General features: G+C 41.0%; 3 protein-coding genes across 23 annotated transcripts in view; 1 reads left to right on the top strand and 2 right to left on the bottom strand.

The window, feature by feature from the left end:
- Positions 1-15,356, bottom strand: part of LOC143522869 (uncharacterized) — a 34,631-nt gene extending 19,275 nt beyond the window's left edge. Inside the window, exons 1-14 of one of the 19 annotated variants that reach the window (XM_077016791.1) lie at positions 14,802-15,356; positions 8,779-8,903; positions 6,639-6,845; positions 6,451-6,559; positions 6,190-6,297; positions 5,340-5,447; positions 4,536-4,643; positions 4,183-4,287; positions 3,934-4,038; positions 3,218-3,806; positions 2,962-3,081; positions 2,782-2,848; positions 2,618-2,698; positions 184-2,142 (exon numbers count right to left, since the gene is read on the bottom strand). In XM_077016791.1, coding sequence (XP_076872906.1) covers positions 184-2,142; positions 2,618-2,698; positions 2,782-2,848; positions 2,962-3,081; positions 3,218-3,806; positions 3,934-4,038; positions 4,183-4,287; positions 4,536-4,643; positions 5,340-5,447; positions 6,190-6,297; positions 6,451-6,524 — 3,424 coding nt within the window. In that variant the 5' untranslated portion in view covers positions 6,525-6,559; positions 6,639-6,845; positions 8,779-8,903; positions 14,802-15,356. The other 18 variants (XM_077016800.1, XM_077016825.1, XM_077016861.1 and 15 more) reach the window with 18 other exon arrangements.
- Positions 9,183-24,589, top strand: LOC143522943 (uncharacterized). Of its 3 annotated transcripts, none has more exons than XM_077016960.1 (10): positions 9,183-9,315; positions 20,033-20,498; positions 20,720-20,858; positions 20,960-21,079; positions 21,172-21,223; positions 21,409-21,534; positions 21,635-21,741; positions 21,858-21,997; positions 23,160-23,376; positions 23,493-24,589. In XM_077016960.1, the coding sequence occupies exons 2-9, from the start codon at positions 20,425-20,427 to the stop codon at positions 23,287-23,289; spliced, it is 888 nt and encodes a 295-aa protein (XP_076873075.1). In that variant the 5' UTR covers positions 9,183-9,315; positions 20,033-20,424; the 3' UTR covers positions 23,290-23,376; positions 23,493-24,589. The 3 variants fall into 3 exon arrangements, with proteins under 3 accessions (XP_076873075.1, XP_076873082.1, XP_076873092.1); XM_077016967.1 differs by having other exon boundaries at positions 20,033-20,545; XM_077016977.1 differs by lacking the exons at positions 23,160-23,376; positions 23,493-24,589 and adding an exon at positions 22,915-23,152.
- A 2,619-nt stretch (positions 24,590-27,208) lies between these two features.
- The window catches only part of LOC143522860 (uncharacterized), a 69,047-nt gene continuing 68,608 nt past the window's right edge, over positions 27,209-27,647 (bottom strand). The window contains exon 19 of the mRNA XM_077016762.1: positions 27,209-27,568. Within this exon, the coding sequence (XP_076872877.1) occupies positions 27,502-27,568 (67 nt within the window). The 3' untranslated portion in view covers positions 27,209-27,501. The remainder of the gene's footprint in view (positions 27,569-27,647) is intronic.

Raw genomic sequence — 27,647 nt, 5'->3', positions numbered from 1 at the left:
GAAACATTCACCGTTTTAAAGACTAAAGTGGTGAATTTATCATCTTTCACCATACTACTATCAGATGTTAAATTAGGAAAGCTCACTAGTCACTTTTGCCAAGTATTATTTAAATTTCAGTGAATGGAATTCTAATATTTCTCTAAAATTGAATCATCATCAAGAGGTACCAATTAAACTCACTGTGTACAGGGATCTCTGCTTCCTCACTGGGTCTGCTGGTGTCTTCCTCCACATAGACAGCAGAGACTCTGACTCTGTAGCAGGTGCTGTAGGGTGAAGTTATGGTGCATTCACACTCAGGTCCCTCTGTTAGAATGGACTGCCAGTCCTCCAGACCAGCTTCCATATACTCCACCATGTGGTGGAGCACAGGGGAGTCTCCACCAGCCTTCCTCCAGGAAACAGTCAGAGACTTCTGAGTCTGTCTCATAACTGTAGGCTGTCCAGGTCTGGATCTAGGAAGCGTCTGGTACTCTGTGATTCTGCTGTAGTTACTCATGCTGTTATAGTCCATTACAGCATATCTGAGCTGATACCGTGTATCTGGTGTGAGATCCATAATTACACAGTTTTCTCCAGTATAACACATGATTTTCCATTTCATATCAACAACGTTTCTGCAGCTCACTGCTCTGAACTCCACTCTGTACTGATTAGGCACCTGGGACTCTGATCTCTGCAGCCTCACGGTAACATTAGTCTGTTTTATATGGAGTATTTCTGGGAGCTCTGGTCTCATCTCCAGATTCACATTGTAACTCACAATATTACCACACTGGTAAAGATACAGAGAAGATCCTGGAAACTGTGGCTCAGGAACAACTACAGAGATGAACTTTGTGTGGTCTGGATCTTCATGTGTCTCTTTAGTGCACATAAAAGAATGAAGATCAGAGAGGATTTTCTGACTGGTATCAGGAAGCCTGAAGGGTAAATGTGTCTGTTGTGTGTTCACTGTGTTCACTAAACCAATGTGCCGTTTCAGAGCTAAGAGAAATGGATCTTCACCCTGTAGTGAGGTGAAAGTGAAACACAACACTGTGTCCTGGGAGTCCTGTAAGATGGACATCAACTCCTTCTGTGATTTCACACTGATCTTTTTATCTATGCATTCTTTTAACGCTGTCATTTCAGCACGTTTGTTTAGGAGCCATTGTTGGATGTTCTCTGTACTGAATGGTGATTGGCTGTTCCACTTCAGAAGATCTCTCAAACCCCTCCCCTCTTCTTCTCTTCTCTCTCGTGTGGTCTTAATGCAGGAAGCCATTGCTCTCTGAAATGCTGATTGGTACTTCTGCAGAAGAGAAGAAATCTCAGAAAGAGATTCCTTCACAGCTGGAAACCTCGTAATGACACCAAGACTGGAATAAATGGATATCATATCCTGACAAATGCCAAGATGGCACTTCAGAGTTTCCAGAACTTTCTCTGCTTTGACCAGTATGTCTTCACTTAATTCTCCAGCTACACAAGCAGATGTTTGGTCCAGATTCTTCAGAGGGTAGAGCCAGACTTTCAGAGGAACTATGTTCTCACCTTGTGACCCTAAGAGGTTTTGTAAAGAGCTGTACTGTTTTATTGCTGTATCAAAACTCACATGAATTTTAATATCGCCTGGATCAGTATAAACAGCACAATCAAAATAGCATTTTTCTTGCTGAATACCATCATGATCAGAAAGTAGTTCAGCTGCACTATGGGAAATGAAGTTTCTCTTGACTACATCATTTAGTGCAGGACTTCTCTTCCTGCTTTTACTTTTGTCGTCAAAGACAAAAAACGCCTGGGCTCCATAGAGCACAGCCACGACCACATGTGTAGCTGTGTTCTGATTGGTCGGTGAGAGAGGAGCTGCACTCTGCAGCAGTGTGTGACTGAGCATGTCCAGTCTGGTGGAGGTTCTGTAGTGCAGAGTGACTCTGTCCTGCAGCTGGGACTGAGTGGGGTGATTCAGAAAGGCAGCAGCTCCAGACACCTCCACCAGTCCTGCTACAACACTGGCTCTCAGAGGAGGGGTCAGGTCCAGAGCTCTGAGTCTCTCCTGTAGGGAGTCTCCCTCTAACATCCTCACATCTGTGTGGGGTCGAGATACAGACACTCTCATAGAGGACAGAGTGTCTTCATCCCACAGAAAGACATCTAAAATATAAAATAATTTAATAAAATAAAATTTTATTTTATTTTACCAAAATAAAAAAACATTAATGTAATCTGAATAAAGAGCAAACATGATGATGGACATCACAACACTGTAGAATTATCTAACTGTGCAGGACATAAAGATACACAATTAACTAATCAGTGTACTTTTTAAATTGCAAGTATACTTCGATGGTGCTAACTTAGCCCATCTGAAACTGATTTGTATTGTATTGATGGTAAACAGTATTGAGTATGTTGTGAACATTTGTGATACATTTCTTCTTGATGCATCAAGATTCAACCTTTGTAATAATATAAACAATACAGCACATTAGAAATGTGAAGCATTTTATTCCAAAATACACTGCATTTAATATACAATAAATTACAAAGCCTATATTAAGATTTTATATAAACACAATGACATTGGACAATAAATGGAAACTTAACCACAAAAATAAACGTTTTGTACCTGAACTGATAGAATCAGTGTGACAGTCATATAACATCCCAAGATCCAAACGACGTCCAAGTGCAGATACTTCTACAAGACCTGAAGATTTTTAACAGGTTAATTGTGCTACAGTACATAATTACTGTGCAGAAAATCACTGAAATGTTAGTATTATAACACACCTTGTTCAATTCCTCTGTAGAGTAACTTTGACAGGTAAGTCAGTTCTGTATCAGCTCTCTGCAGGTTCTTAGAGGACAAATCAGAACATTCATGCATTTAAAACACTGGGACTGTACTGGTATGGATAAGGTCTCCAGTTAAACACAGTTATCAGCTCTGATTAGGCAGAGTGAACTTACCTCAACTGTTGTTCTCATCTCTTCGATTTCCTTTAGGAGATGTTTCATCTCCGTCTCCATCTTGTTCTCTTCTAATAGATTAAATGGGATCATCTGATGTTCTTTTACTGATGTGTTGATCTGCCACATAAAAAGTGATTTATTTGAGATTATTCTAGATTATTTTATGTGCAAAATCATTTTAAAATGTTTTGTTTCTAATGTCTGTGTAATGTAGGTTTAGACTGCTTGTGAGTGTCCATATTGTATAACTCACCTCTACAGTAGGAGGTTCATTTTTGCTCACCACTGTATCGTGCTCCTTGTGTTCCTCCATCATACACATAAAACATATGAAGGTCTGGTCAGTTCTGCAGAAGACCTCCAGGACTCTATGGTGCAGCTTGCAGAGTGTCTTCTCCAGGTCTCCAGTCACCTCCACCAGTCTGTGTCTCTGCAGGGCTGCTACTGTGTAGTGCTGCCTCACGTGGGTTTCACAGTAAGACGCAGTGCAGGTCAGACAGGACTTCACCGCTCTGAGCTTCCTCCCAGTGCAGAAGTCACAGACCACATCTCCAGGTCCAGCGTAGCATTGAGCAGGAAGAGCAGGACTGAACCCAGCCTGCTGTAGCTTCTCCACCACTTTAGCCAGTGCTAAGTTTGTGTTTAGTGCAGGACGAGTGTTAAATCTCTTCCTACACTGAGGGCAGGAGTAGCTTCCTGCCTGGGTTGGTTTCTTCCAGTAGGTCTGGATGCAGGTCTTGCAGTAACTGTGTCCACAGGGGATGGAGACTGGCTCCTTCAGCACATCTGTACACACCGAACACCTGAAGTGATCCTCCGTCAGCAGACTGGCTGACAACTCACTGTGGTTAATGAAAACATAATAATCAGTCACCACAACTCACTGTGTTTAATATGACTATAATAATTACTCTGCACAAATTAGAATTTTTGAAACTGGAGTAAACGGAGTAAAATCCATGTTGGTACTTGATGTCAGGAGAGAACGTTTCATCTCTGTGTGTATTGGGTGCAGCCATAAACGCTTCAGTTTTCAAGGACTGACAGGGAGATGGTGACGTTTCACGTTTGATCCTAGAAGTAAATGTAACACTGTACTGCAATAACACGTAGAATTAAGAATACATATAGTAATGGAAATATTAGGAGCCCTGAAGGGATTATTATGGCAATTGTACATTTTATTCCCTGTAACAACAACTCAACTTGTTGACATACCATGAGCCCTCTCTCTCTCTACTGAATGTAACTGGTCGGTCTATGGACCGGTCACTGTTCCCAGAAAGGCAGGAAGGAGCTGGAGTTGGTCCATCCTGCTTCAAACTGTGTGATTAACACATTATCTTGTTAGAAACAATTCATGACTTTAGAATGACCAAAATTACATCAAATGTTTCTCTCATTTGTACCTCCAGTACAAATGAGTAACACATCATCTTATAATAGTTGGTATCAGCAACCAGGTACCAAACTCAAGATAATACCTAATCTGGAATGGCACATGAGCTCTGAACATGACATGTATATATTTCAAGTTAATGTAAAATCAGATATTGGACAAAAATCCTTACCTCATCACAGCTGTCTCTTTATTGAATGTAAGTGGTGGATCCATTGAATGATCAGTTTTCATAGAGGTGTATGATGGAGCCGGTGAACTCAGCCTGTCTTGGGTTACACTGACATTCACAGAACATGTTTAGGTTTTACTCTCCATTCAGGGATAATCAACAGTTTCCCATGTGCAAAATCACTAAACAAAACTGTTATGAAGGCAACAAACCTAAACGGTTCAGACCATTACCAATATAATTTTTTAAAAGTAGGCAGAGCTTATCAGCATCTGAGGGAGCACAAAATCTGGCTCATAGAAGAACCTAGAAGAACTGCTGGGATTAAGACCTAATTTCAAATTATATCATATTACCAAAACTCTGGGAAGAACCTCCTACAAACCGATGAAAACAGCGATTTTTTTTACTGCGCGCTTGCGATGACTGATTTCGCTTAGACAGCGCGACAGGAGACAAATGGCCGCGGCTCATTCATTATCATGCGGAAATATCCAAGTCCCTATAATTTGGGTCTAGATGTAAGAGGAGAAATGAGCCTTGCCAGACTCAGACTATGTAACACACATGCACTCAATGGGAGCTGGATTTTCACAAACACAAATCTGCATAGCGACAAAACTGTCTCATCCCTGCTTAATGCTACAGGAACTCTACTCCTAGTTTGGTTCTTTTCAAAAACAGACAAAGCCCCAGTACCCAGGAAAGGGCACAGTAGACCATGGATAACATATGACAACATGAACAATACATGATCTATACTTCAACTTAATGTAAAATCAGATATTGGACATAAATCCTTACCTCATCACAGCTGTCTCTTTATTGAATGTAAGTGGTGGATCCATTGAATGATCAGTTTCCATAGAGGTGCATGATGGAGCCGGTGAACTCAGCCTGTCTTGGGTTACACTGACATTCACAGAACATGTTTAGGTTTTACTCTCAATTCAGGGATAATCAACAGTTTCCCATGTGCAAAATCACCAACAAAACTGTTATGAAGGCAACAAACCTTAATGGGTCACACCATTACCAATATAATTTTAAAAAGTAGGCGGAGCTTATCAGCCCTTAAGAGCACAAAATCTGGCTCATAGAAGAACTGCTGGGACTAAGACCTAATTTGGGTCTAGATGTAAGAGGAGAGAGGAGTCTTGTCAGACTATGTAACATACATGCACTCAAGGGGAGCTGCATGATTTTCACAAACAGTACCAATTCAGCTCAACACCGTAGAAAACTAGAAATCTGCGTAGCGACAAAACTGTCTCATCCCTGCCTAATGCTACAGGAACTCTGCCCCTAGTTTGGTTCTAAGTCTGAACTAGATCACAATCACACAGATTAAGGTCTGCAGAAACATCTTAACATTAAAGTCAACTGTGTTTACCATCTGAACAAAGACACAATAAAAAAGACCCCAAAAATGCAAGTCTACAAAACAATGATCACACAGTAACCTAAATCATGGAAGGTAAGATTGTCTGAATGTGATGGTTCTGTTTACATCCTGAACACTTTTCAAAAACAGACAAAACCACAGTACCCAGACAAGGGCTCAGATAACCATGGATAATATATGACACCATGACTAATACATGATATATATTTCTAGTTAATGTAAAATTAGTGATCAGACATAAATCCTTACCTCATCACAGCTGTCTCTCTATTGAATGTAAGTGGTGGATCCATTGACTGATCACTTTTCATAGAGGTGCATGATGGAGCTGGTGAGGTCAGTCTGTCACTGGTGACCCTCAGATTCACAGAACAGTTTCAGGTTTTTCACTCCACTCAGTAAATCATCACTGCCAGTTAACTCCCATTGAATAAAAATACAGTGATAAAACTAAGACATTATTTTCCAATATTTAATTAACATATATTGTCACTGATAAAATAAACACACCTATTCTTGAACATAATGGGTAGGTCCACTGATTGATCAGGTAGGTCCATTGATTGATCAGATCTTACAGACATGCATGTTGGATGATGACGTTGTTTCTATCTTCATTCTGTGTGTGCAGAAACAAAACGTTTTCATATACACCTTTATAATGAAACAAATACAATGACAAAACTTGTATCACTGACTTGGCTAATTTGTTCACTAGTGTCTTGGCAGTTGTTCTGGTGTCTTCAGACACGTCTCTCACAAGTTTTCTTTCTAGGGTCTTCAGACACGTCTCTCACAGGTTTTCTTTCTAGGGTCGTCAGACACGTCTCTCACAGGTTTTCTTTCTAGGGTCGTCAGATGCATCTCACTAGTTTTCTTTTCTTTTTAGTTTTCATTAAAGCCTGCTGTTTAGATCATAAACAAGCAGAAACACAAATGCTTCTATCAAATGCTTCTAACACAAATATAGATAGATAGATAGTATAAGAAATGTACAAAGAGCAAGATTCAAGCCTGCTGTTTAGATCACAAACAAGCAGAAACACAAATGCTTCTATCAAATGCTTCTAACACAAATATAGAGATAGATAGATAGATAGTATAAGAAATGTACAAAGAGCAAGATTCAAGCCTGCTGTTTAGATCACAAACAAGCAGAAACACAAATGCATCTATCAAATGCTTCTAACACAAATATAGATAGACAGATAGATAGATAGATAGATAGTATAAGAAATGTACAAAGAGCAAGATTCAAGCCTGCTGTTTAGATCACAAACAAGCAGAAAAACAAATGCTTCTATCAAATGCTTCTAACACAAATATAGATAGATAGATAGATAGATAGATAGATAGATATTATAAGAAATGTATAAAGAGCAAGATTCAAGCCTGCTGTTTAGATCACAAACAAGCAGAAACACAAATGCTTCTATCAAATGCTTCTAACACAAATATAGATAGATAGATAGTATAAGAAATGTACAAAGAGCAAGATTCAAGCCTGCTGTTTAGATCACAAACAAGCAGAAAAACAAATGCTTCTATCAAATGCTTCTAACACAAATATAGATAGATAGATAGATAGATAGATAGATAGATAGATAGATAGATAGATAGATAGATATTATAAGAAATGTACAAAGAGCAAGATTCAAGCCTGCTGTTTAGATCACAAACAAGCAGAAACACAAATGCTTCTATCAAATGCTTCTAACACAAATATAGATAGATAGATAGTATAAGAAATGTACAAAGAGGCAATGGCTGGCAATGCCCAGCCTCAGCTCATTGACTGCCTCTTGAGTGGTTTGGGTGTTGACAGCCATTTCCTTTAATATGCACTCCGCAAACTAAGGACAGTTTAGATAGATCAAAATGATAAGCCCATGGTTAGTATTGATAACTCGGGGCCCGGGGGGCTGCTACAACCGCCGCTAACTCTGCTCGGCTACCCGCCTGGGGGCTGCTACAACCGCTGCTAACTCTGCTCGGCTACCCGCCTGGGGGCTGCTACAACCGCCGCTAACTCTGCTCGGCTACCGGCCTGGGGGCTGCTACAACCGCCGCTAACTCTGCTCGGCTACCCGCCTGGGGGCTGCTACAACCGCCGCTAACTCTGCTCGGCTACCCGCCTGGGGGCTGCTACAACCGCCGCTAACTCTGCTCGGCTACCCGCCTGGGGGCTGCTACAACCGCCGCTAACTCTGCTCGGCTACCCGCCTGGGGGCTGCTACAACCGCTGCTAACTCTGCTCGGCTACCGGCCCGAGGGGCTGCTACAACCGCCGCTAACTCTGCTCGGCTACCGGCCTGGGGGCTGCTACAACCGCTGCTAACTCTGCTCGGCTACCCGCCTGGGGGCTGCTACAACCGCCGCTAACTCTGCTCGGCTACCCGCCTGGGGGCTGCTACAACCGCTGCTAACTCTGCTCGGCTACCCGCCTGGGGGCTGCTACAACCGCCGCTAACTCTGCTCGGCTACCGGCCTGGGGGCTGCTACAACCGCCGCTAACTCTGCTCGGCTACCCGCCTGGGGGCTGCTACAACCGCTGCTAACTCTGCTCGGCTGCCGGCCCGGGGGCTGCTACAACCACTGCTAACTTTGCTCGGCTACCCGCCTGGCTCAAAGCTTCTGTGTGGCTGCTTTGAGTTTGAATATGGGTCCAAAAAAGGTAGGCGTACCATCGCCTGAGGAGATTGATGACATAAAAAAGTCACTCGACTTCCTATCTGAGGAAATTTCTACTGTGAAACTGCAGCAGAAAGCCATCCTTGAGTTGGTAGAGGAGGTGAAAGTGCTTCGTCATCAGAGTATGGAGAAAGACAAGAAAATTACCTTCTTGGAGAACAGGGTCGCTGACCTGGAGCAATACACTCGGATGAATGACGTCATCATCTCTGGAATTAATATTAAACCCTGGTCATACGCTAGGGCAGTGACTGCTGACAGTGACGGTGATCCTATAATGGATGGTAATTCCACAGAACACCAAGTGGCTAAATTCTTGCAATCAAAAGGAATAGATCTGGACTGTGACAAGATTGAAGCTTGCCATACTTTGCCCAGAAAAAATACCAGTGACAAACCTGCAGTCATCATGAGATTTGTTAACAGAAAGGATAAGATTACACTACTAAAACAAGGGAGAAAATTAAAGGGGACAAACATCTTCATCAATGAGCACCTGACAAAGTACAATGCTGACATGGCTAAGAAAGCACGTTATCTCAAGAAGCAGAAAAGAATTCAACATACTTGGACTTCAAACTGTAAAATCTTTATCAAGCTGAATGGAACACCAGAAGAGGCTAAAGTGTTGATGGTGAAGAGAATTGAGGAACTGGATAAATATTAATGGAACTGGATTGTAAGGTAACTGAATCTGCAACATAATACAATAACATGACAGGTGCTGGAGAAAATATAACTCAGAGGATCACTGAACTGGATAACTTGGATCTGCAAACTTTTCAATACACTGATCACAATTCACTGAACAATGAACATGATATTGATCCAGATAATTACTTTTTTAATTCCATCAATAACAAATGTTGCTATTATACTGACGAACAGTATAATCAAATGAACAAAAACGGGAAATTATCTATTATACATATTAACAGTAGGAGTCTGTATGCAAATTTCTCAAGTATTAGGGATTACCTTAATCAATTCACACAACCATTCAATATCATTGCAATATCAGAATCATGGATTAATACTGAAAGAGGAGTGGATTTTGAGCTTGAAGGATATGATTTTGTACATAGGGATCGACACAACAAAGGAGGTGGGGGGGGTTGTAATATATGTGGATAAAAATTTAAGCTTTAGAATGTTGGACACAATGTCAACTGTTGTTGATGATTTACTGGAATGTATATCAATTGAAATGTATACAGAAAACAAGAAAAACCTAATAATTAGCTGTATATATCGAACACCTGGATCTAGTATTGAACTGTTTAAGGAATGGATGGAGGAAATATTTATTCAAAAGAGTAATAGAACATATTTTATTTGTGGAGATTTCAACATCGACCTGCTCAATCCTAGTAACCACAAAATGACAGAAGATTTCATTAACACTATATGTAGTATAAATCTGTATCCAAAAATCACCAGACCAACTAGAATAACTTCACACTCTGCCACTCTTATCGATAATATATTTACAAATGACATCACAAGCAACATAACAAGTGGATTGATAATCAGTGACATCAGTGACCATTTGCCTGTATTTATAATATACGAACAAGTATATAAAATTAATCAACTTAACAGAACAGAATATAGAAGGGTGAGAACAGAAAATATGCTAAATACATTTAAAAGTGATCTACTAGCACAAAATTGGGATAATATGTATAAATCAAATAATGTAAACGTGGCATGAGGAATTTTTAAGAATATTTAAAAAGTTATATGATAAAAACTGTCCTATAAAGAAATTTACCAAAAAATCCAATTACATTGGTCATCCCTGGATTACTAGAGGTTTACAAAATGCATGCAAAAAGAAAAATACATTATATAGAGGTTTTTTAAGAATGAGAACTAAAGAGTCAGAAAATAAATATAAAAAATATAAAAATAAATTAACTCGTATCTTAAGAATAGCTAAAAAAGAATATTATAATAAAATATTACAAAATAATAAAAATAATGTTAAAGGAATATGGAATATATTAAACACTGTAATAAAACATGGGCACAAACAAGTAAATTACCCAAAGTATTTTTCAATTAATAATAAAGATAATTATGATATGAATGAAGTAGTTGATAGTTTAAACAGTTTTTTTGTAAACATTGGACCTGAGTTTGCAGGACAAATTTCTGATTCAATAACTGCTATAGAACAAACAGAACCCTACATTGACAGAAATCTGAACTCAATGTTCCTCACAGCAGTTTCTGAGAATGAGGTAATAGATACAGTTTTTAAATGCACAAATAGAACATCTACAGATTGTGATGACATTGATATGTTCGTACTAAAAAAGGTTATCGAGGGAATTTCTAAACCCTTAACATACATTTCTAATTTATCATTTCAAACCGGTAAATTTCCAAATAAAATGAAAATAGCAAAAGTGGTACCTTTGTTTAAAACTGGCAACAAACACCTTTTCACAAACTACAGACCAGTCTCATTACTACCTCAGTTCTCCAAAATTTTAGAAAAACTCTTTAATAACCGTTTAGACCAATTCATTGATAAACACAAATTAATCACAGAGAGTCAGTATGGATTTAGAGTTAACCGATCAACAACACTGGCATTAATGGACTCAATTGAAGAAATTACTAACTCAATAGAACAAAAACAGTATACAGTTGGGGTATTCCTAGACCTAAAGAAAGCATTTGATACCATAAATCACAACATTTTAAATAAAAAGCTTGAGCGTTATGGGATCAGGGGAATTGTGTTGAGATGGGTGAAAAGTTATCTCAGTGACAGGAAGCAGTTTGTAAAAATGGGTGTGCACTGCTCTTCAGGTTTGGACATTACTTGTGGTGTACCGCAGGGGTCAGTTTTGGGACCCAAGTTATTTATTTTGTATATTAATGATTTATGTAAAGTATCAGAGTCCTTGAAATGTGTCTTATTTGCTGATGATACAAACCTGTTTTTTCAGGGAATAATTTGAAATTGTTGGAGCATAGAATAAATACAGAGTTAAAGAAAATAAAAAATTGGTTTGACAATAACAAACTATCACTAAATGTCAGTAAAACAAAGTTCATTGTTTTTGGGCACAGTGGAGATAAACTAGAACTACAAGTTCATTTAGATGGATGTCAAATTGAAAGGGTAACTGAAATAAATTTTCTTGGTGTAATAATTGATGATAAAATAAGCTGGAAATCTCATATTAGACATGTACAAGCTAAAGTATCAAGGGGAATTGCAATATTATATAAAGCAAAACAAGTTTTGAATTACAAATCACTTCATATTTTATACTGTTCCTTAGTTCTCCCATACTTAAATAATTGTGCAAGTATATGGGGCAATAATTATAAAACTGTTATACAACCATTAATTATTTTACAAAAGAAAGCAATAAGGATAATACCTGGGGCTGGCTATAGGGATCATACCAATTCACTATTCCTGTCGTCAAAATTACTCAAATTTACAGATCTTGTAGATTTGCAAACAGTAGAAATAGCATTTAAAGCAAAAAACAAATTATTACCAGCAAATATTCAGAAACTATTTATTGAAAGGGAAGAGGGTTATCAATTAAGGGGACAGTTAATTTTTAAAAGAAGAAATGTTCATACAACACGTAAAGGGTTCTGTATTTCTGTGGTTGGAGTAAAATTATGGAACATTCTGAGTATGGAACTAAAGGAATGTCCAAACATGAAAAAATTTAAAGAAAAGTACAAAAATATTATTTTTAAAAGATATAGGGAGGCTGAGTGTGCCTGATTATTATTTATGTATATACATTGTAATAAATGGGAATTTAGGGGGGTTGTGTATATGTCTGTATGCGCTTGTACTTATGAGTGTATGCATATACACTGTATATTTATGTTTGAAGTTATATGATACAAAATATATTCATAGAGTTAAATGAAATGGTAGTTTCAGTATTTATGAAATGTAATTAATTGAGGGGGGGGAATAATATATATATATATTTTTTTGTAATAAGCTTTGGAGAAGGGTGGGATTAAATAAGTTTTATACTTCTTCCCATTCCTTTTCAAATATGTAAAATTGTTTTGTTATCTGTTTTATCATTTGTTTTGTTTTTAGTTTTCCATATTTGAAATAAACATTGACATACATAACACAAATATAGATAGATAGATAGATAGATAGATAGATAGATAGATAGTATAAGAAATGTACAAAGAGCAAGATTCAAGCCTGCTGTTTAGATCACAAACAAGCAGAAACACAAATGCTTCTATCAAATGCTTCTAACACAAATATAGATAGATAGATAGATAGTATAAGAAATGTACAAAGAGCAAGATTCAAGCCTGCTGTTTAGATCACAAACAAGCAGAAACACAAATGCTTCTAACACAAATATAGAGATAGATAGTATAAGAAATGTACAAAGAGCAAGATTCAAGCCTGCTGTTTAGATCACAAACAAGCAGAAACACAAATGCTTCTATCAAATGCTTCTAACACAAATATAGATAGATAGATAGATAGATAGATAGATAGTATAAGAAATGTACAAAGAGCAAGATTCAAGCCTGCTGTTTAGATCACAAACAAGCAGAAACACAAATGCTTCTATCAAATGCTTCTAACACAAATATAGATAGACAGATAGATAGATAGATAGATAGTATAAGAAATGTACAAAGAGCAAGATTCAAGCCTGCTGTTTAGATCACAAACAAGCAGAAACACAAATGCTTCTATCAAATGCTTCTAACACAAATATAGATAGATAGATAGATAGATAGATAGATAGATAGATAGATAGATAGATAGATAGTATAAGAAATGTACAAAGAGCAAGATTCAAGCCTGCTGTTTAGATCACAAACAAGCAGAAACACAAATGCTTCTATCAAATGCTTCTAACACAAATATAGATAGATAGATAGATAGATAGATAGATAGATAGATAGATAGATAGATAGATAGATAGGATAGATAGATAGTATAAGAAATGTACAAAGAGCAAGATTCAAGCCTGCTGTTTAGATCACAAACAAGCAGAAACACAAATGCTTCTATCAAATGCTTCTAACACAAATATAGATAGATAGATAGATAGATAGATAGTATAAGAAATGTACAAAGAGCAAGATTCAAGCCTGCTGTTTAGATCACAAACAAGCAGAAACAAATGCTTCTAACACAAATATAGATAGATAGATAGATAGATAGATAGATAGATAGATAGTATAAGAAATGTACAAAGAGCAAGATTCAAGCCTGCTGTTTAGATCACAAACAAGCAGAAACACAAATGCTTCTATCAAATGCTTCTAACACAAATATATATATATATATATATATATATATATATATTAGATAGATAGATAGATAGATAGATAGATAGATAGATAGATAGAACATGAATTTGTTTTCCTGTCTTTTCCAGCCTGCTGTTTAGATCACAACATTTATCAGTGATGCAGTGATGCAACGCGACCATGCTAATTTTCGCTAGCAATGATATGGGATTTCCTATATAACATTAGCATCAAGCTAATTGCGCCATATAATTTCTTAGCTTTTCAAACGCGAATTCAAACGCGGAAACAGAAAGTGTTTGATTACAATAAATATTATATAGTATAGTATATGAAATATACAAAGAGCAAGATTCAAACATTTGTATTTATTTTTATTGTTTGACGGGACTCATTAGAGAAACTGTCGTCTCTACGTGCGATTGAATTGTAACTTTTGAAACACGAGTCTACAAATTTTCTGCCGTTTGTTGTAGTATCGGTAACATACACAGTCTGCTTGTAACTTCAACTTTTTCGTGAAGTATCACGTTTGGTGTTTTGGTCATATGAGCTTGGAGGTGAGCCAGCTTGTGCTTTGGCAGGCGTATGAGCTGGGGGAGAGCCGCTTCCACCGCATTACCAAGACAATGGGCGCTAATCCCTTCACAGCAGGGGAGTGGGCTACATGGACCCTACCAAGCCCTGTGAAATTTTTCGCTTCTCTAGGAGCTCTAGTTAAACCAAGGGATGAGCATTTAGCAAAGCATTTAGAAACGAGAATTTCCCGTTGAAATGTAGCTCGCGGTAAAACCAAAGTTACACTGTTATGCTGTTTAGTCCGGTAACCAACACGAGCGGATGAAATACGACATAATTTCAAGTAGAAATGACGTACTTACATTATCATCAACGCACACGTGCACACAAAGAACATTCAATTTCAACAACGCGCTGGAGCAACACAGCAAGTGTCCGCTAGCAAAGCACACTGAAAGTTAGTCATGAAAGTACGCAAATGCGTGGTGCGTCACAGCTGACGTCACAACGCTGACTCCAGCAGGGAGTTTTCCACAGTGGGTATGTGCCTGTAACATTTTCTTTCATGTGAAACGTTAACAGCATGGTGCTCCATCTCAGAGAAAGAGCTTGATAAATCCAACATGGACCCTCAATCACCAAGATCTGTTTTTGGAGTATGGCGAGCGCACAGGCCACATTACCTTACAGTGTGTGTTGGCTTTGTGCACGTCTGCGAGGGCCCCCGTTACCATGGAGAAGTCTATCTTTTGTTCTTTCAGAATACCGTCTTCTTCCTTATCATCTGTAGCCTTCAACGTGTTTTCTGCAGCTTCTTGTTTAACTGGGGGAGGAAGCACTTTTATCTGAATCTCTGAACAGTGATCTCTCCCTTTCTGCTCCACACAGACAGTGTCCTGTTTCCCTGCTCTCCCCTCGTGGGGAAGTGTCAACACCCCCACAGGATGAGCAAGAGCACAGGGTTTATGGTGGGTGATCGTTGACCTGTCTTGACAGTCGTTGTACTTTGAGTGCAGGCACGCCCAATCTGCACTCCTCCCACTCACATGACGTACCCCGGACTCCCTCCTTTCATCCTATTGAAGCTGGGATGCAACCTACTCCGTGCACTCTGCCTCTGTTTGCTCAGGTTCTGGAAGCCTCCTCCAGTGGCTGGCATGTATCCAAGTTGCTTTTTCAGCCACTTTTATCACCGTTGAGGTTGTCAAGAGGATCTGGAATGGGCCCCTTCCCCTCTGTGTCTTCCAGCTCTTTCTTCTGAAGTCCTTTACCACCACCCAGGCTCCTGATTTCAGGTCGTGCTGCACTCCCTCCAACGTCCTTGGCAGGGCCTCCTTCACAGATCTGTGAACTTGTGATAAAGCAGACGACAGGTTCGCATAATAATTCAACATTTCCGTTGTGCTCGCTTGTGGCAGGTCATTCTCTCTTCATGCCTGTTGGAAGTTCGTAAAGAGGGGAAGGGTGAATAATTTGTGCATATTCAAACTCATCCTCCTTCCTTATTGACGTGTCAATATTTCATGCAGGGATCACTGTCTGGGGTAGCCAGATGACCCAGGAATTTGATTTTCAGCTGCTAAATGCTTTAACAACTTAGTCATGTTGCGTTGACACTGGCCTCATATAGCAAACAAATTAAACATGACTGAGCTCAGGTTTAATTCCAACGACTGCAGGCTGCACTGCAGTGTCTCGTTGTATATGGTTTGACATTAACAAATATAAAAATGAGTATGAGGTCGACCACTGAAACAAACATCAAACATAAACCAAAACTAAGAATTTGGATGTACCGGTACAAAAAAAAAATTATTAATCACATTAACAATCAAAAATCATTTACTCTCAGATTGAGTCTTTTGACCACAGCACCTCTAGCACTACACACACACACACACACACACACACACACACACACACACACACACACACACACACACTATTTTGAATACTGGAATGTTGGCGGCTCACCCATCAGGAGTTCTACCCCCTCTTCTCACTCTGACTACCCAGTTCAGAGTTTTAGGGTAGATGTCCTGTAATTGGCTGTACTCAACACCATCCCGCCCATTCTTCCAGTCATCCACATCCAGCATTCACATTAGCCACGCCCCCAAACTCTGCCCCTCCCAACCTGTGGGCGTGGCCATCAATACATTACTGCAGTACTGTTCACCATTTGAAACACACTCTGCTCTGCTCTAGCCAGCCTGAACCCCCACACGTTGAGTCCAAGCATTTTGGTCTGTTCAAGTTCTCTAAATCATTTAGCTTGTATGCCATATCTGGCCCTCCCTCATGTATGTGTGCGGTGTGGTGTAGCATGCACAGGTCCATGAAGTCATCTGTACCCGTGGGGTTAGTAAGAAAATGCGCAAGAATCAGTTCTGTCTTAATATCTCCTGTGGGACAGGTGCTCAGTTGCCACCCATATGCATGAAAGAGCGGGTCTCATGACAGCTGCATAGCTTGTACCGAATCAGATAATTGAACTTTCAGACCGTCCGGTCCGACTTAAATCTGAAGACTCGCAAACGTATTAGGCATGCATTTAATACCAGCAACAAAACGCTAAATTTAGTCCCCATCTCCTATAATGAATAGGTAAGGGGAACAGAGAACGACTCCGTGACTGTGTTCCTAAAGCACCAACCGACAGGAGATACCTGCCACTCACATGTGGTGACTCACTTTAATAACAGAATGGCTTGCACCAGAGTGTACACACAAAAAGCTATTTCAGTTCCCCTTACTATTACAGTAAGCCTCAATGATCAATATCAGCAGCATAACTGTCTTCATACTGTCAACCATATTTATTTTGCAAAAACTCAACAGCAGATTTAATCACTTTATCATTTTCTTCAGTCATCAGCGTGTATAGGCAAAAGTAGTTCTTTATTGCAAAGCATTTTATCATTATCAACAGTATCAGCATGTGTTAGCGAAAGCATTTCTTCTGGCTTCTGGCTTTTCCCTTTCCCACGGCATTTCTAGTCTGTGCGATTGTCTCGTCTCGCTGCTTCATGACTTGTCATTATCTGAGCCACTGCCAGGTGCCTGACTTAACTTTTGTAACACCGGTAATGTCTCGTGTTGGTCTGCTTTGTCCTGCTGCCTCTGTCTCTGGACATGTCACACGTCCAGGTGTTGATGGGACAGTCATCCAGTCTGGGTGGCAGGGCGGTGGAGGCTGTGCATGGGATGGGAGTGTCCAGTCTTGGCTTGTAGCCTGCGCTGTAGCCTGTGCAGTCTGTGCTCCACTGTGTGCTGCCTCTGGGCTGGCCCACTGTGTTGAAGTTTAAGGAAGTGGTGTTGGGGTCTCCATGATGCGTGATGTCATTGGTCTGACTTCCACCAGACACGGCGGTGTCAAAGTCTCGGGAAGTGCAGGTGGTGGGGGTGGGGAGGAGCCTGGGTCGCTGCCGTCGCTGCTGTCTAGGGTAGTCGTTGGTTCTGTCGGTGCCGGTGTATCGTTGACGGGTCGGGGCCGTCTGGGGTGTCCATCCAGGTCAGGACCTGTAAGACACTCAGAAAACTGGAGTTTGAAGTCCCTGCTGAACTTCATTTTTAGTTTTCGATTGCCACTTTTATTCCCATCTTTTTGCCTCCCTCTCCCACATGTCTAATGCTTCCCAGTTGACTTTAAACCCATTAAATTGTTCTTATCAAATTTCATTTTAATGCTGCCAAATTTCGTTTTAATGCTGCCATGTTAAAACTCCCTTCTGGTGGACGCCCCTTCACTGTCCATTTTTAAAACAAGTCTTAAAACCCACTTTTATTCATTGGCTTTTAACACAGCATGATACTTTGTATGTTTTTTAGTTTTTTAGTTTTTACTGTTTTAGTTTTATTCTTTGATTTGTTCTATTGATTCCTTTTACAGTTTTAGTTAATATAGTTTTACCCATTTTTTGCTATTAGTTGTTTTATGTCTGTAATGTTTTCACAGTCTAACTGTGATATAAATTACTTATGGATAGCATCAATATGCTGCACTATGAGATAAACACAACCGGACACATTTGTTAGGTTCAGCTACTTCAACATGTGAGTTGTTTTATTCGCCGAGTGCCAACACATCATTCATCCGTGTTATAGCACCCCCTACAGGTGATGTGGAGGATGAACACCAATACATCACAATGTCTAAATGTTCTATTCTTATGTACAGCACTTTGTTTCGGCTGCTGTTCTTAAAGTACTCTATAAATAAAGTTGAGTTGAGTTCCCCTGGAAAATCACCCTTTGAAACCCATACTTGAAATTGACTCAAACTCTCTGGTCCATAACGTTCTCTCATGTGTTTTACCAGGTTGGCTGCGCTGCACAATTACCGGCCCCTTACTCTTCACTTTTACTGTGGCACCTGCCCATTATACTGCTTCTGAGGAGAGAAACAGTTACTCACCTACACTCTCTCATACAACACTCACGCAGAACGGGACTTTCACTCTCACTGGTTTTCTGCTAACTGTGTGCTCGTCGGCCCACAGTTATGCGCAGCCACCTGGTGCTCGACTCCCAGCCGAGGGTGAAACTCCCAATCACTCAGTTACCCTGCCTGGTAACCACCAATGGTGCCACCTGTATAGCCCCCCAAACCCCCCCCCCCCCCATGGAGTTCGACCGCCAAACCTCTCGACTCTCATCGAGTTAGATCCCCTGATCCTGACAGTTTCCTACGAACTGCGTCTGGCGTCGCCTGTGTATGCACGCACCAAGAGAGAAGTCACAAACTCTGCAATAAGTTTATCTTTAGTTGTACTGACCAGGGTTTAATTAATTTATCTGTAGTTCGTTTCTGGGAAAACTCAGTCGCTGAGGAGGCAGTCACCTGCGAGTCCCACTCAACGTAAGTTGTCGTTGGCTGGATGAAGTAAGGCCTTTAGGAGCTAAGCGCTTAGATCTCTCAGGTGTGCCATTCTCAGTCGCGGAGTCCCATCTGGGGTGCCAAATTGTGGTTGAAATTCTGTAACCCTTAAATGGTGAGCACAGTAATAGTCAGAAGCAGTTGGGTAAGATAATAAAGTAAAATGAATTTATTCAGCAAGTATGGATTAATCCAGAGTTCTCAGTTAACAGACACACAAGAGCATCTGCAAAAGAGAGCTAACCCCCCCTCCAAACTCCCATCTCTTATATTTTAATTCCTAAGCACACAAGATGTTCACGAGGTGAACATGAGATGATTAAATCATATGATTGGATAAACTTGACATAAATCACACATGATTGGACAAATGTATATTGGCCCCTCCCCTCGCACGCCCCATCCACGCTTGGTGATCTCATGATGGTCTGAGAGCTGACATGGCCACTTCCATGTTGAGACTAGGAGATAAGCTGGCATCTCCAGCGAGGTCAGTTTAGGAACATCAGAAGATTCCAGGAATGGGCCAAGGACATCCAGGGGAAAGACAATACAATTCTAAGGCATACTGAGCCTTGGTTTTTTCCTTAATGCTATGCTTTATTAGTATATGTTAAACACAATAGTCACATAGGTAAAAAGCTCTAGCTTATGCATCTATCAGACCTCTTCTATTTATATGATAGCGAGGTAGTTTCTGTCTCTGTTGTTTAGTCCAGGATGGAGTGTCTGGACGGGATAACGGAAGTGTTACAGGACAACCTGGCTGAGATAAAGAGAGATGCCGAGGTGATGCACGCGTGTCTGGGGAACACGACCAGGTCCCCTGGGGTGGTCGAAAGCCAGAGGGCACCCCTTGTAAAAATAGTGGAGAACCTTATAGAACGCCAGAAGCTCCTGGGTACCAAAACTGAAGGTGCGTTTCTTCACTCTGGTGAACTTCAAACTTTGTGAGCACTGAGTCGGCGTGGACCATTCTGAAGCTGAGAGGTCCAGGGAGCGGGAGCTGGCTGAGGTAGAGGCCACGTGCACTGCCCTGAGGGAGAAGCTCCAGCAATGCCAGAGTGAACAGGCCCAGGTGGAGAAGGCTGTAAAGGAGGAGTGTGATGCTGCAAAAAAGGTGGAGAGGAGGAGCGTGTAGGAGGCACGGAGGAGACAGAGAGACATGGAGGAGAAGCTGGCAAGTAAAGATCTTGAACTCAACACTAAAGCTCAGGAGGTTTTAAAGTAAGACCCTTATTATTCGATCTTACTCAGCAATGCTCAAACTGTTCCCTTGTCTTTTAATAACATGCAGTTGGCCTTATATATCAGATAATACATAGGTCTGATCCAACCTGAAAACATGGTAAGTTGGCTGTACACAGTATCAACACAGCAGTTTGTATTGTATGGTTACAGGCTCGAGACGCAGATGTGTGAAGACCAGGATCAATTGAAGAGCTTATGTGCTGATCTGCTGCAGAAGAAGAACCACATCTCATATCTCCACACAGAGATGTTTCAGGGCAGCATTCACGCTGATGGGCAGCAGACAGAGGTTACTAACCAAACCATGGGGTTAAACAAAAATCAACCTGGCAGGCAGAGTAGGTGGCGTTAAACCTAACGTGTCGGATCACCGCGTCGTCCCCCTTTAAGGTCACGGCCCTGACTGGAGTCATCTGGGAGCTGAGGGGGAAGCTACATGATGCGGAGGGGGAGAGGAACAGACCTCTCAGTGCCCTGTGGAGTCAAGAGCAGACCGTGAAGCTGAGGTCTGTGAGTGCCATTCGTTCAGTCTCACTGAGCTGGTGATCTTTCACACGGGCTTCCTGCGTGTTTTCTCATTGCTTTTTCCATGTCGTCCACAGGAGCAGGTCGGGTCGCAAAAAACTCTCCATAAATACCAGGAGACGTGTCAGCGTGAGCACTTTCAGACAAACGCCCCACAGTACAGCTGTACTGGTGCTGACACCTTGAGAAGGAGCCGACATTTGCGGAGACACCTTCTGCTTTAGACCTCTTGAACCGGTGCTCTCATGCGGTGTGCTCTAGTATGTGAAATAAGGGGAGAAAACCTCACCTGGCGTTTGATCTTTTGCCTGTAGTGCTTCTGGACAAAGACAAGCTGATTCAGGAATTGCTGCTCACCCTAGAAAAGAAAGAGAGGGCACGTGTGGAGCAGGAGCGACGTCTGGACGCTCGGCTAAAGGAGATCAGATCCCTACGTGAAAGTAACGGGAGGCCATTCCATTTCTTGAACACACGGATTGTTAAGGAACTCGTCTTTTATAGTCACTGACGTCGGTAACGCTATGCAACCATTTCTCACAGAGCTGGGGAAGTTGGACAGGGGGACCAGAGAGAGTGGGACTGCGTGTGGTCCTGATCCCGCACAACCCAGGGGCCATAACAAGCAGGACGCTACAGGACGCTGGACAGTAAACGTTGCTTCGTACTCTTTGATGGCAACATATTTCTCATCCTGCTGCTTTTCTCAGAGGAAACAGAGGAATGTTTTCAGAGTGGGTGGAAGTGAGTCCTTCTGATGTTCCAGAGAGACACAAAGTTGGAGGGAAAGTCAGGAGGAAGATTTCTGTCTTCGAACAAACCAGAGAGACCAAAGGAGAAAGACCAGATGACTAAGCAACCACAGCAAGAGACCTGTGGCAGAGTGCAGCTCAATGTGATTCTAATGTAGGTATGCTGACGAAAAATTCTGACTCAGTAATGTGTTCCAAACTACGTTGTACTTTTGTAAGGGTGTCATATAACATCACTCCTCACCGCCTAGCAGGTGCATGTTTTTACCTGAATACTACTGTGACTTCGTCAAGCACAACCCAGCCAATCATCAGGCACTGCTAATAGTCAACTCTGAGGCGATTTCAGGTCGGGAGACCAGCGAGAAGATTGTTGTTGTATTCAAGTGGTCTGTGGGCTTCATCAACGCTCCGGACACCATCGAAATATATGTAGACCTAAAAATACAGCTTTTATCTCAATACTGACCAAATTTAATCGAAATCCGTGCAGGCAAAAGTATTTTACTAGACCGCAAAAAATAGGTAGTCATGATTGACATTTGTGTATCGAACGTCACGGTAGCTAGCAACTTTAGGCTAAAAGCGTCTCGGTTTAACTCGTTCCCACAGTGTTTTCTTGAAATCGGTACTGATACCAGTGTTGTGTAGTTTAATATCTCATTGTTTTCTGATATAACTTGTTGTTAAATGGTAATATAGTTAACATCACTTCGAATTAGATTATGATTAATTATTAATTATGATTAATTAGAATTAGATTATGTGAATTTCAGTCACACGACTTCTATTGTAATTAATGTATTATATTTTAATGTGATACATGATGTTATAAATATCATAACTTTATCAATTCTCAACCAATTGTCAAAATCCAGGTATCATTTTAAAGGTATATTTCGGCTCTGTCTAGATATGTGATTCTTTTTAAGCTTGGGGCTGTTTGAAAATCTTGTCATCATACCTACTTAATGTTCTCTGTCTCTCTCTCTCACACACACACACACACACACACACACACACACACACACACACACACACACGCTTGTGTTGTCTATTAAAATCTAGCAGTGTTTTTTTGAGTCTCACTGCATATGGTCACAAAGCCACAGTAAAGCTATACATGTAAAACATGTAAGAGAGATGCAGACATAACAGTTAAGATAAATTCAGACAGCAGTCAGTGTCAGTCAATCATCTCCTAATAAACATACAGACCTGATCCCAGATCAGCACTACAGGCTCAGGGCCTTCCAGCACCTGCAAGCCCGTGTCGTCTTGTCCTCTCCAGCCCTCTCTCTGATTGCACTCGGCAGGACTCCTCGGTCTCCTCCACTGAGAGCCAGAAGGATAACCGCTTCCCCAAACGGGAGGTGGAGATCAGCTTCAGCCCCCCCAAGTCCAACCACGTCGACGTCCACAGGCCCGGAGATGACAGGTCCATGACGGTCAAAGTCCTTAACACACCTCAGAGAAGGAAGTGCACTGTTCCAGCCCCAAAGCTCATCACCATTGGTTACACCTTCTCATCCGGTCAGTAGGGCTGCCCATAACTTCTTTATGGTCATAGTGAACCTATTGTTATTAGGCTGACTGAAGTGATTTTGGGAATTGTTGTTTTTCAAGCTATTTCCTGGTTTCCTTTGCAGAGTACATCAATATGGCAATTGATCATCTCCTTGTCAAGAGGAAGTTTAGAAGACCTGCTAAAAGACAGCAGCTCTAGCTATAGCCAAACAATTTATGGTGCCATACTGTTAATAAGAGTAAAGTCAAAAGCAGAATTTTGTGTAAATTGTCATTTGATTTTTGATAGATGGTGTATATAAATTATTTTAAAAAGATTGTTTCAGTAGGCAGGAAGCTCAAGTCCGGTAGAAACTCAAGTCCAAACTCACACCCCCTTATCTGAGTTCATTTGATGTACCACTACAGTTATCATTTCATTCCACATTTTGGACATTTTTGTGAATGTTGAACAAAGGCAGCATCTGGAAGCATCATGTGATCATGCAAGGTACAGAGGATCACCCAGGGAGTGTCCTGAAAGTGTGTGTGTGTGTGTGTGTGTGTGTGTGTGTGTGTGTGTGTGTGTGTGTGTGTGTGTGTGTGTGTGTGTGTGTGTAAGGGCTGAGTGTGCTGGCTCATGGTCACATGGTCGTTTGTTACTGCTGTCGGTGGATGGAGTTGGTTATCATCTGTGAAGAGCAGGTCGTAGATTTCAGGCGACACCTGCTGATCTCTGTCCACCGGTGCGTCACCCACCCCGTGCACATCTGAGGTCATCTGGAGTGACACTGCAACCAAAACTCACCTCTCTTCCATTGCTTCTCTCACTCCCCCACCAAGGTCCAATGTTCATTTTTTTTACCCCTGGGCTCATCTTAAAAACCTGCGGTTCAACACAGGATGAAGACTCAGTTTTATGATGCCACAGTACTCACCTGTAATTTGCTGGGCGCTATGGCGACCTGTTTCTCAGGTGTGTCAGCCGCTCTTCCAGTTACCTGAGCAGCTGACCTCTTTATTTTTGTTGGAGCTCCTCTCTGTCCCTGTGTGTCCCTCTGTGTGTACGAACGCCCATCACAATCCCAATCCCAGTATCAGTTCCCGTTTCACTCTGTTCCACACGCCACTCACCTGTAACTCACTTCTCTACCTTCAGCTGCCGTGTCACAGTGATGTCATCACATGACTCATTTGAAAATGTTTTATTTTTGGTACATTTTTGCTAGAGCATAATAAAGCTGATTCTGTGGATGAAAGTATTTCATTTTATTTAAAAAATTGATTTCAGCTTGTGATTTCAAATTTTTTAATTAAGTTTATGCATCTACATGCAATTTTATTAGACCGGCGCCCCGCACAGAGGAAGTGTGCACAATGTAAGCAAATAAATACAATTATGTGTTTACTCTTTTAATAAATTCAAACATGGCTCATGCGGTTCACCGTGTTAACCGAGAACACTCTGGAGAATATAGAAACAAAAATGATGCGGAAACTCAACCGTGGAGAGAGGGGAGAAAAATAACAAAGGCAACTCAAAAGGCGTGGAAAAAACTCGTAGCGTAAAAACAAAAGCAAGAACGCCAGGGGAAGTATCTGGCTGCAGGCAAAAACGTCGCAACAAAAACAACACCTTCCCAAAATAAATAAATAACAGATAGGAAATGAAACAGATGGAGAAAATTTTGAGATAGGCCAGGTAGCGGCGCAGGAGATAGAAACTCGAATAAGTGATAGGATTTACAAGAGAAACGTAAAGAGAAAGGTGACGAGACACCTTATCACACAGCGCAATGGCTGAGAACCCAGAGAAGGGCTGACAGCGTACCGGCATGACCAAAACAAATCAGCAATGATCCGTCTCCACAAACTTCCTTAAGAAGCCATGGCAACAGGTGAAACGGATCATTGCTGATTCAGTCTAGGACTGACTCATGTGCCTCTTGTGGAGGTAGAAGGCGTGGCATCCGAGACAGTACAAGGCAGAAAAGCGGGAGAGAATGAAAGAGCGCAAGGTGGTGACACACCTTAACACAGGAACACAACATCGTGACTGAGAAAGGCTGAAAGTAGTGATGGGCAAATGAAGCCTCATGAAGCAATGAAGCTTTCCAACCTTTTGCTTTGCAAAAAGGTTCATTACTCGAGGCTTCATTCATCACTCACTAGTGACATCTGCTGGTGAAACTGTAACAGCCTTGTCATTTAGTTGGATCATACTTTCAAAAATTTGTAAATGCAATATTGTCACAAAGTTTCTATCAAACTCATGTTTAGTAACAGGAGAATCAATTAAATCATACTTAATTGTCATGTTTTAATTATTAAAATGATTTGTAGCCAATCTAATCCTTGACCATTAGTGGTTGTGTTTGGTTTTCTTGTATGTCATGAACGTGTTTGACAATGAAGAGGTGTTGTACTTTACTATATTGGGAATTGAGTGGTTGTTGAGGCAGACTGAATATTTTGAGTTAGAAACTGATAAAAAAAAAACAGAATGTGTTTAAAATAATTGCTTCTTGGGGGTTCTAGATCTGGTTTGGCAGTCATGGCCTGGTGGTTAGGGAAGGGAAGTGGTTAGGGAACTGGTCTTGTAACTGGAGGGTCGTGGGTTTGATCCCCAGGCCTGAGGCCATGACTGAGGCGCCCCTTAACCCTCAATTGCTCACTTATGATAAAATGTAAGTCGCTCTGGATAAGGGCGTCTGCCAAATGTAAAATGTTTTTAACATTACAAATAAGGTTTGCCTCTTCCAATGGTTTTTAGTCTGTTTTTGATGTGTGAATCTGATGTACATCCTGATCAAGCAAAAAGAATTTAGAATGTTCCAGATTTTAAATTTAACCACCTTCTACAACACGAAGCAACAGGGTTCATAGCGCTTTTATTTAGAAAAACGATACGCAAAATGAAGCAATGACGTGGCCGATGTTATCCGAGGCCTCGTTTGTTGCTGATCACGTGATTTTGCTCAATATGACACAAGCTCCGAAGCGGGGCTTCATCGGACACGCCCCCTTTTTACTCGGTACACATCTCGAAGCCTCGCTTCAGATGTCCCATCACTAGCTGAAAGCGTAACGGCGAGCCAAAACGATTCAGTAGTGATTTGTCTCCACAAGCTTCCCTAAGAACCCAAGAAAACAGCTGAGACAAATCACTGCTAATTACGCCGATTGAGTCTAGGACCGAATCGGCTGCTCCCAGTGGCGGCTGGAGGAACGACATCCGAGCCAGTCCTGACAACAGGAGGCTGCACAGAATTCAGAACCGTAATGGAGGGAACTGGTCTAGAAATAGGAGGAGACAGTGGAGCGCCACTGGGGGAAACTGGACTGGGAACGGGTGTGAACACAGGAACTGAACTAGGAGAAACTAGACTGGGGCCGGGGGTGAACACAGGAACTGAACTAGGGGAAACTGGACTGGGGGCCAGAGATCACGTGAAAACAAAATGGGTAGTGACCCTGGAGCAGACCTCTAGTGGACCTGTGGAACAAGGCCTCAGAAGGCCTCAGAAGACTTCTGGCAGGTCTCTGGAGTATGCGGGGCAGCCTCTGAAGGCTTCTGCAGAAAACACAAACACACATGGAAAGACAAAAAACACGGAAGTATGGCACAGGCACGAACATAATTGTCAGGAGGGGAGGGGTCATACATTACAGGAAAGAGCGAAAATAAGGAGGACTAGGTGGAGAAAATCTGACCTCCAGTATAACCCAGTTAATGACAGCAGGCACACAGACTTTGACCTTTTGACCCTTCATGGCTCTTTGCTTTATGACATTATGTTTGTTCTAATATAAATATATGAAATAAATTAATATAAATGAATGAGGGAGACCAGCACCATAATTATCCACAGAGTTTAATGTTTAATCAGTAGGACATTTCAACATGAAACATACAGATAAATGAATATTCAGTCATGAAACATACAGATAAATGAATATTCCATCATGACATTGGGTGTGGTGTTACTGAGAAGTGAATGTTGTTAATAAATCATGAGGAATTTACTGAAATAATAACAGACCACACACATTTACTAATTATTACTGTGGCAACATATACCTAAAACTGTTTTGATAAACTTTATCTTGATATATAATTTGCCCAATCATCTTATAAAAACCACATTAACATCACCAGATCTCAAAGCGTGTGTCTGAGAGGAAGAGACGTCTGTCTGTAATTCTGTTGTTGAAGAGCCTGTAGAAACACACACACACACACACACACACACACACACACACATATATATATATATATATATACATATACATGACTG

This window comes from Brachyhypopomus gauderio, chromosome 1, assembly GCF_052324685.1.
Source record: "Brachyhypopomus gauderio isolate BG-103 chromosome 1, BGAUD_0.2, whole genome shotgun sequence".
NCBI classification, from domain to species: Eukaryota; Metazoa; Chordata; class Actinopteri; order Gymnotiformes; family Hypopomidae; genus Brachyhypopomus; species Brachyhypopomus gauderio.
The sequence above is the reverse complement of the archived record's forward strand: the minus strand, read 5'-3'. Positions and strand labels throughout refer to the sequence as shown.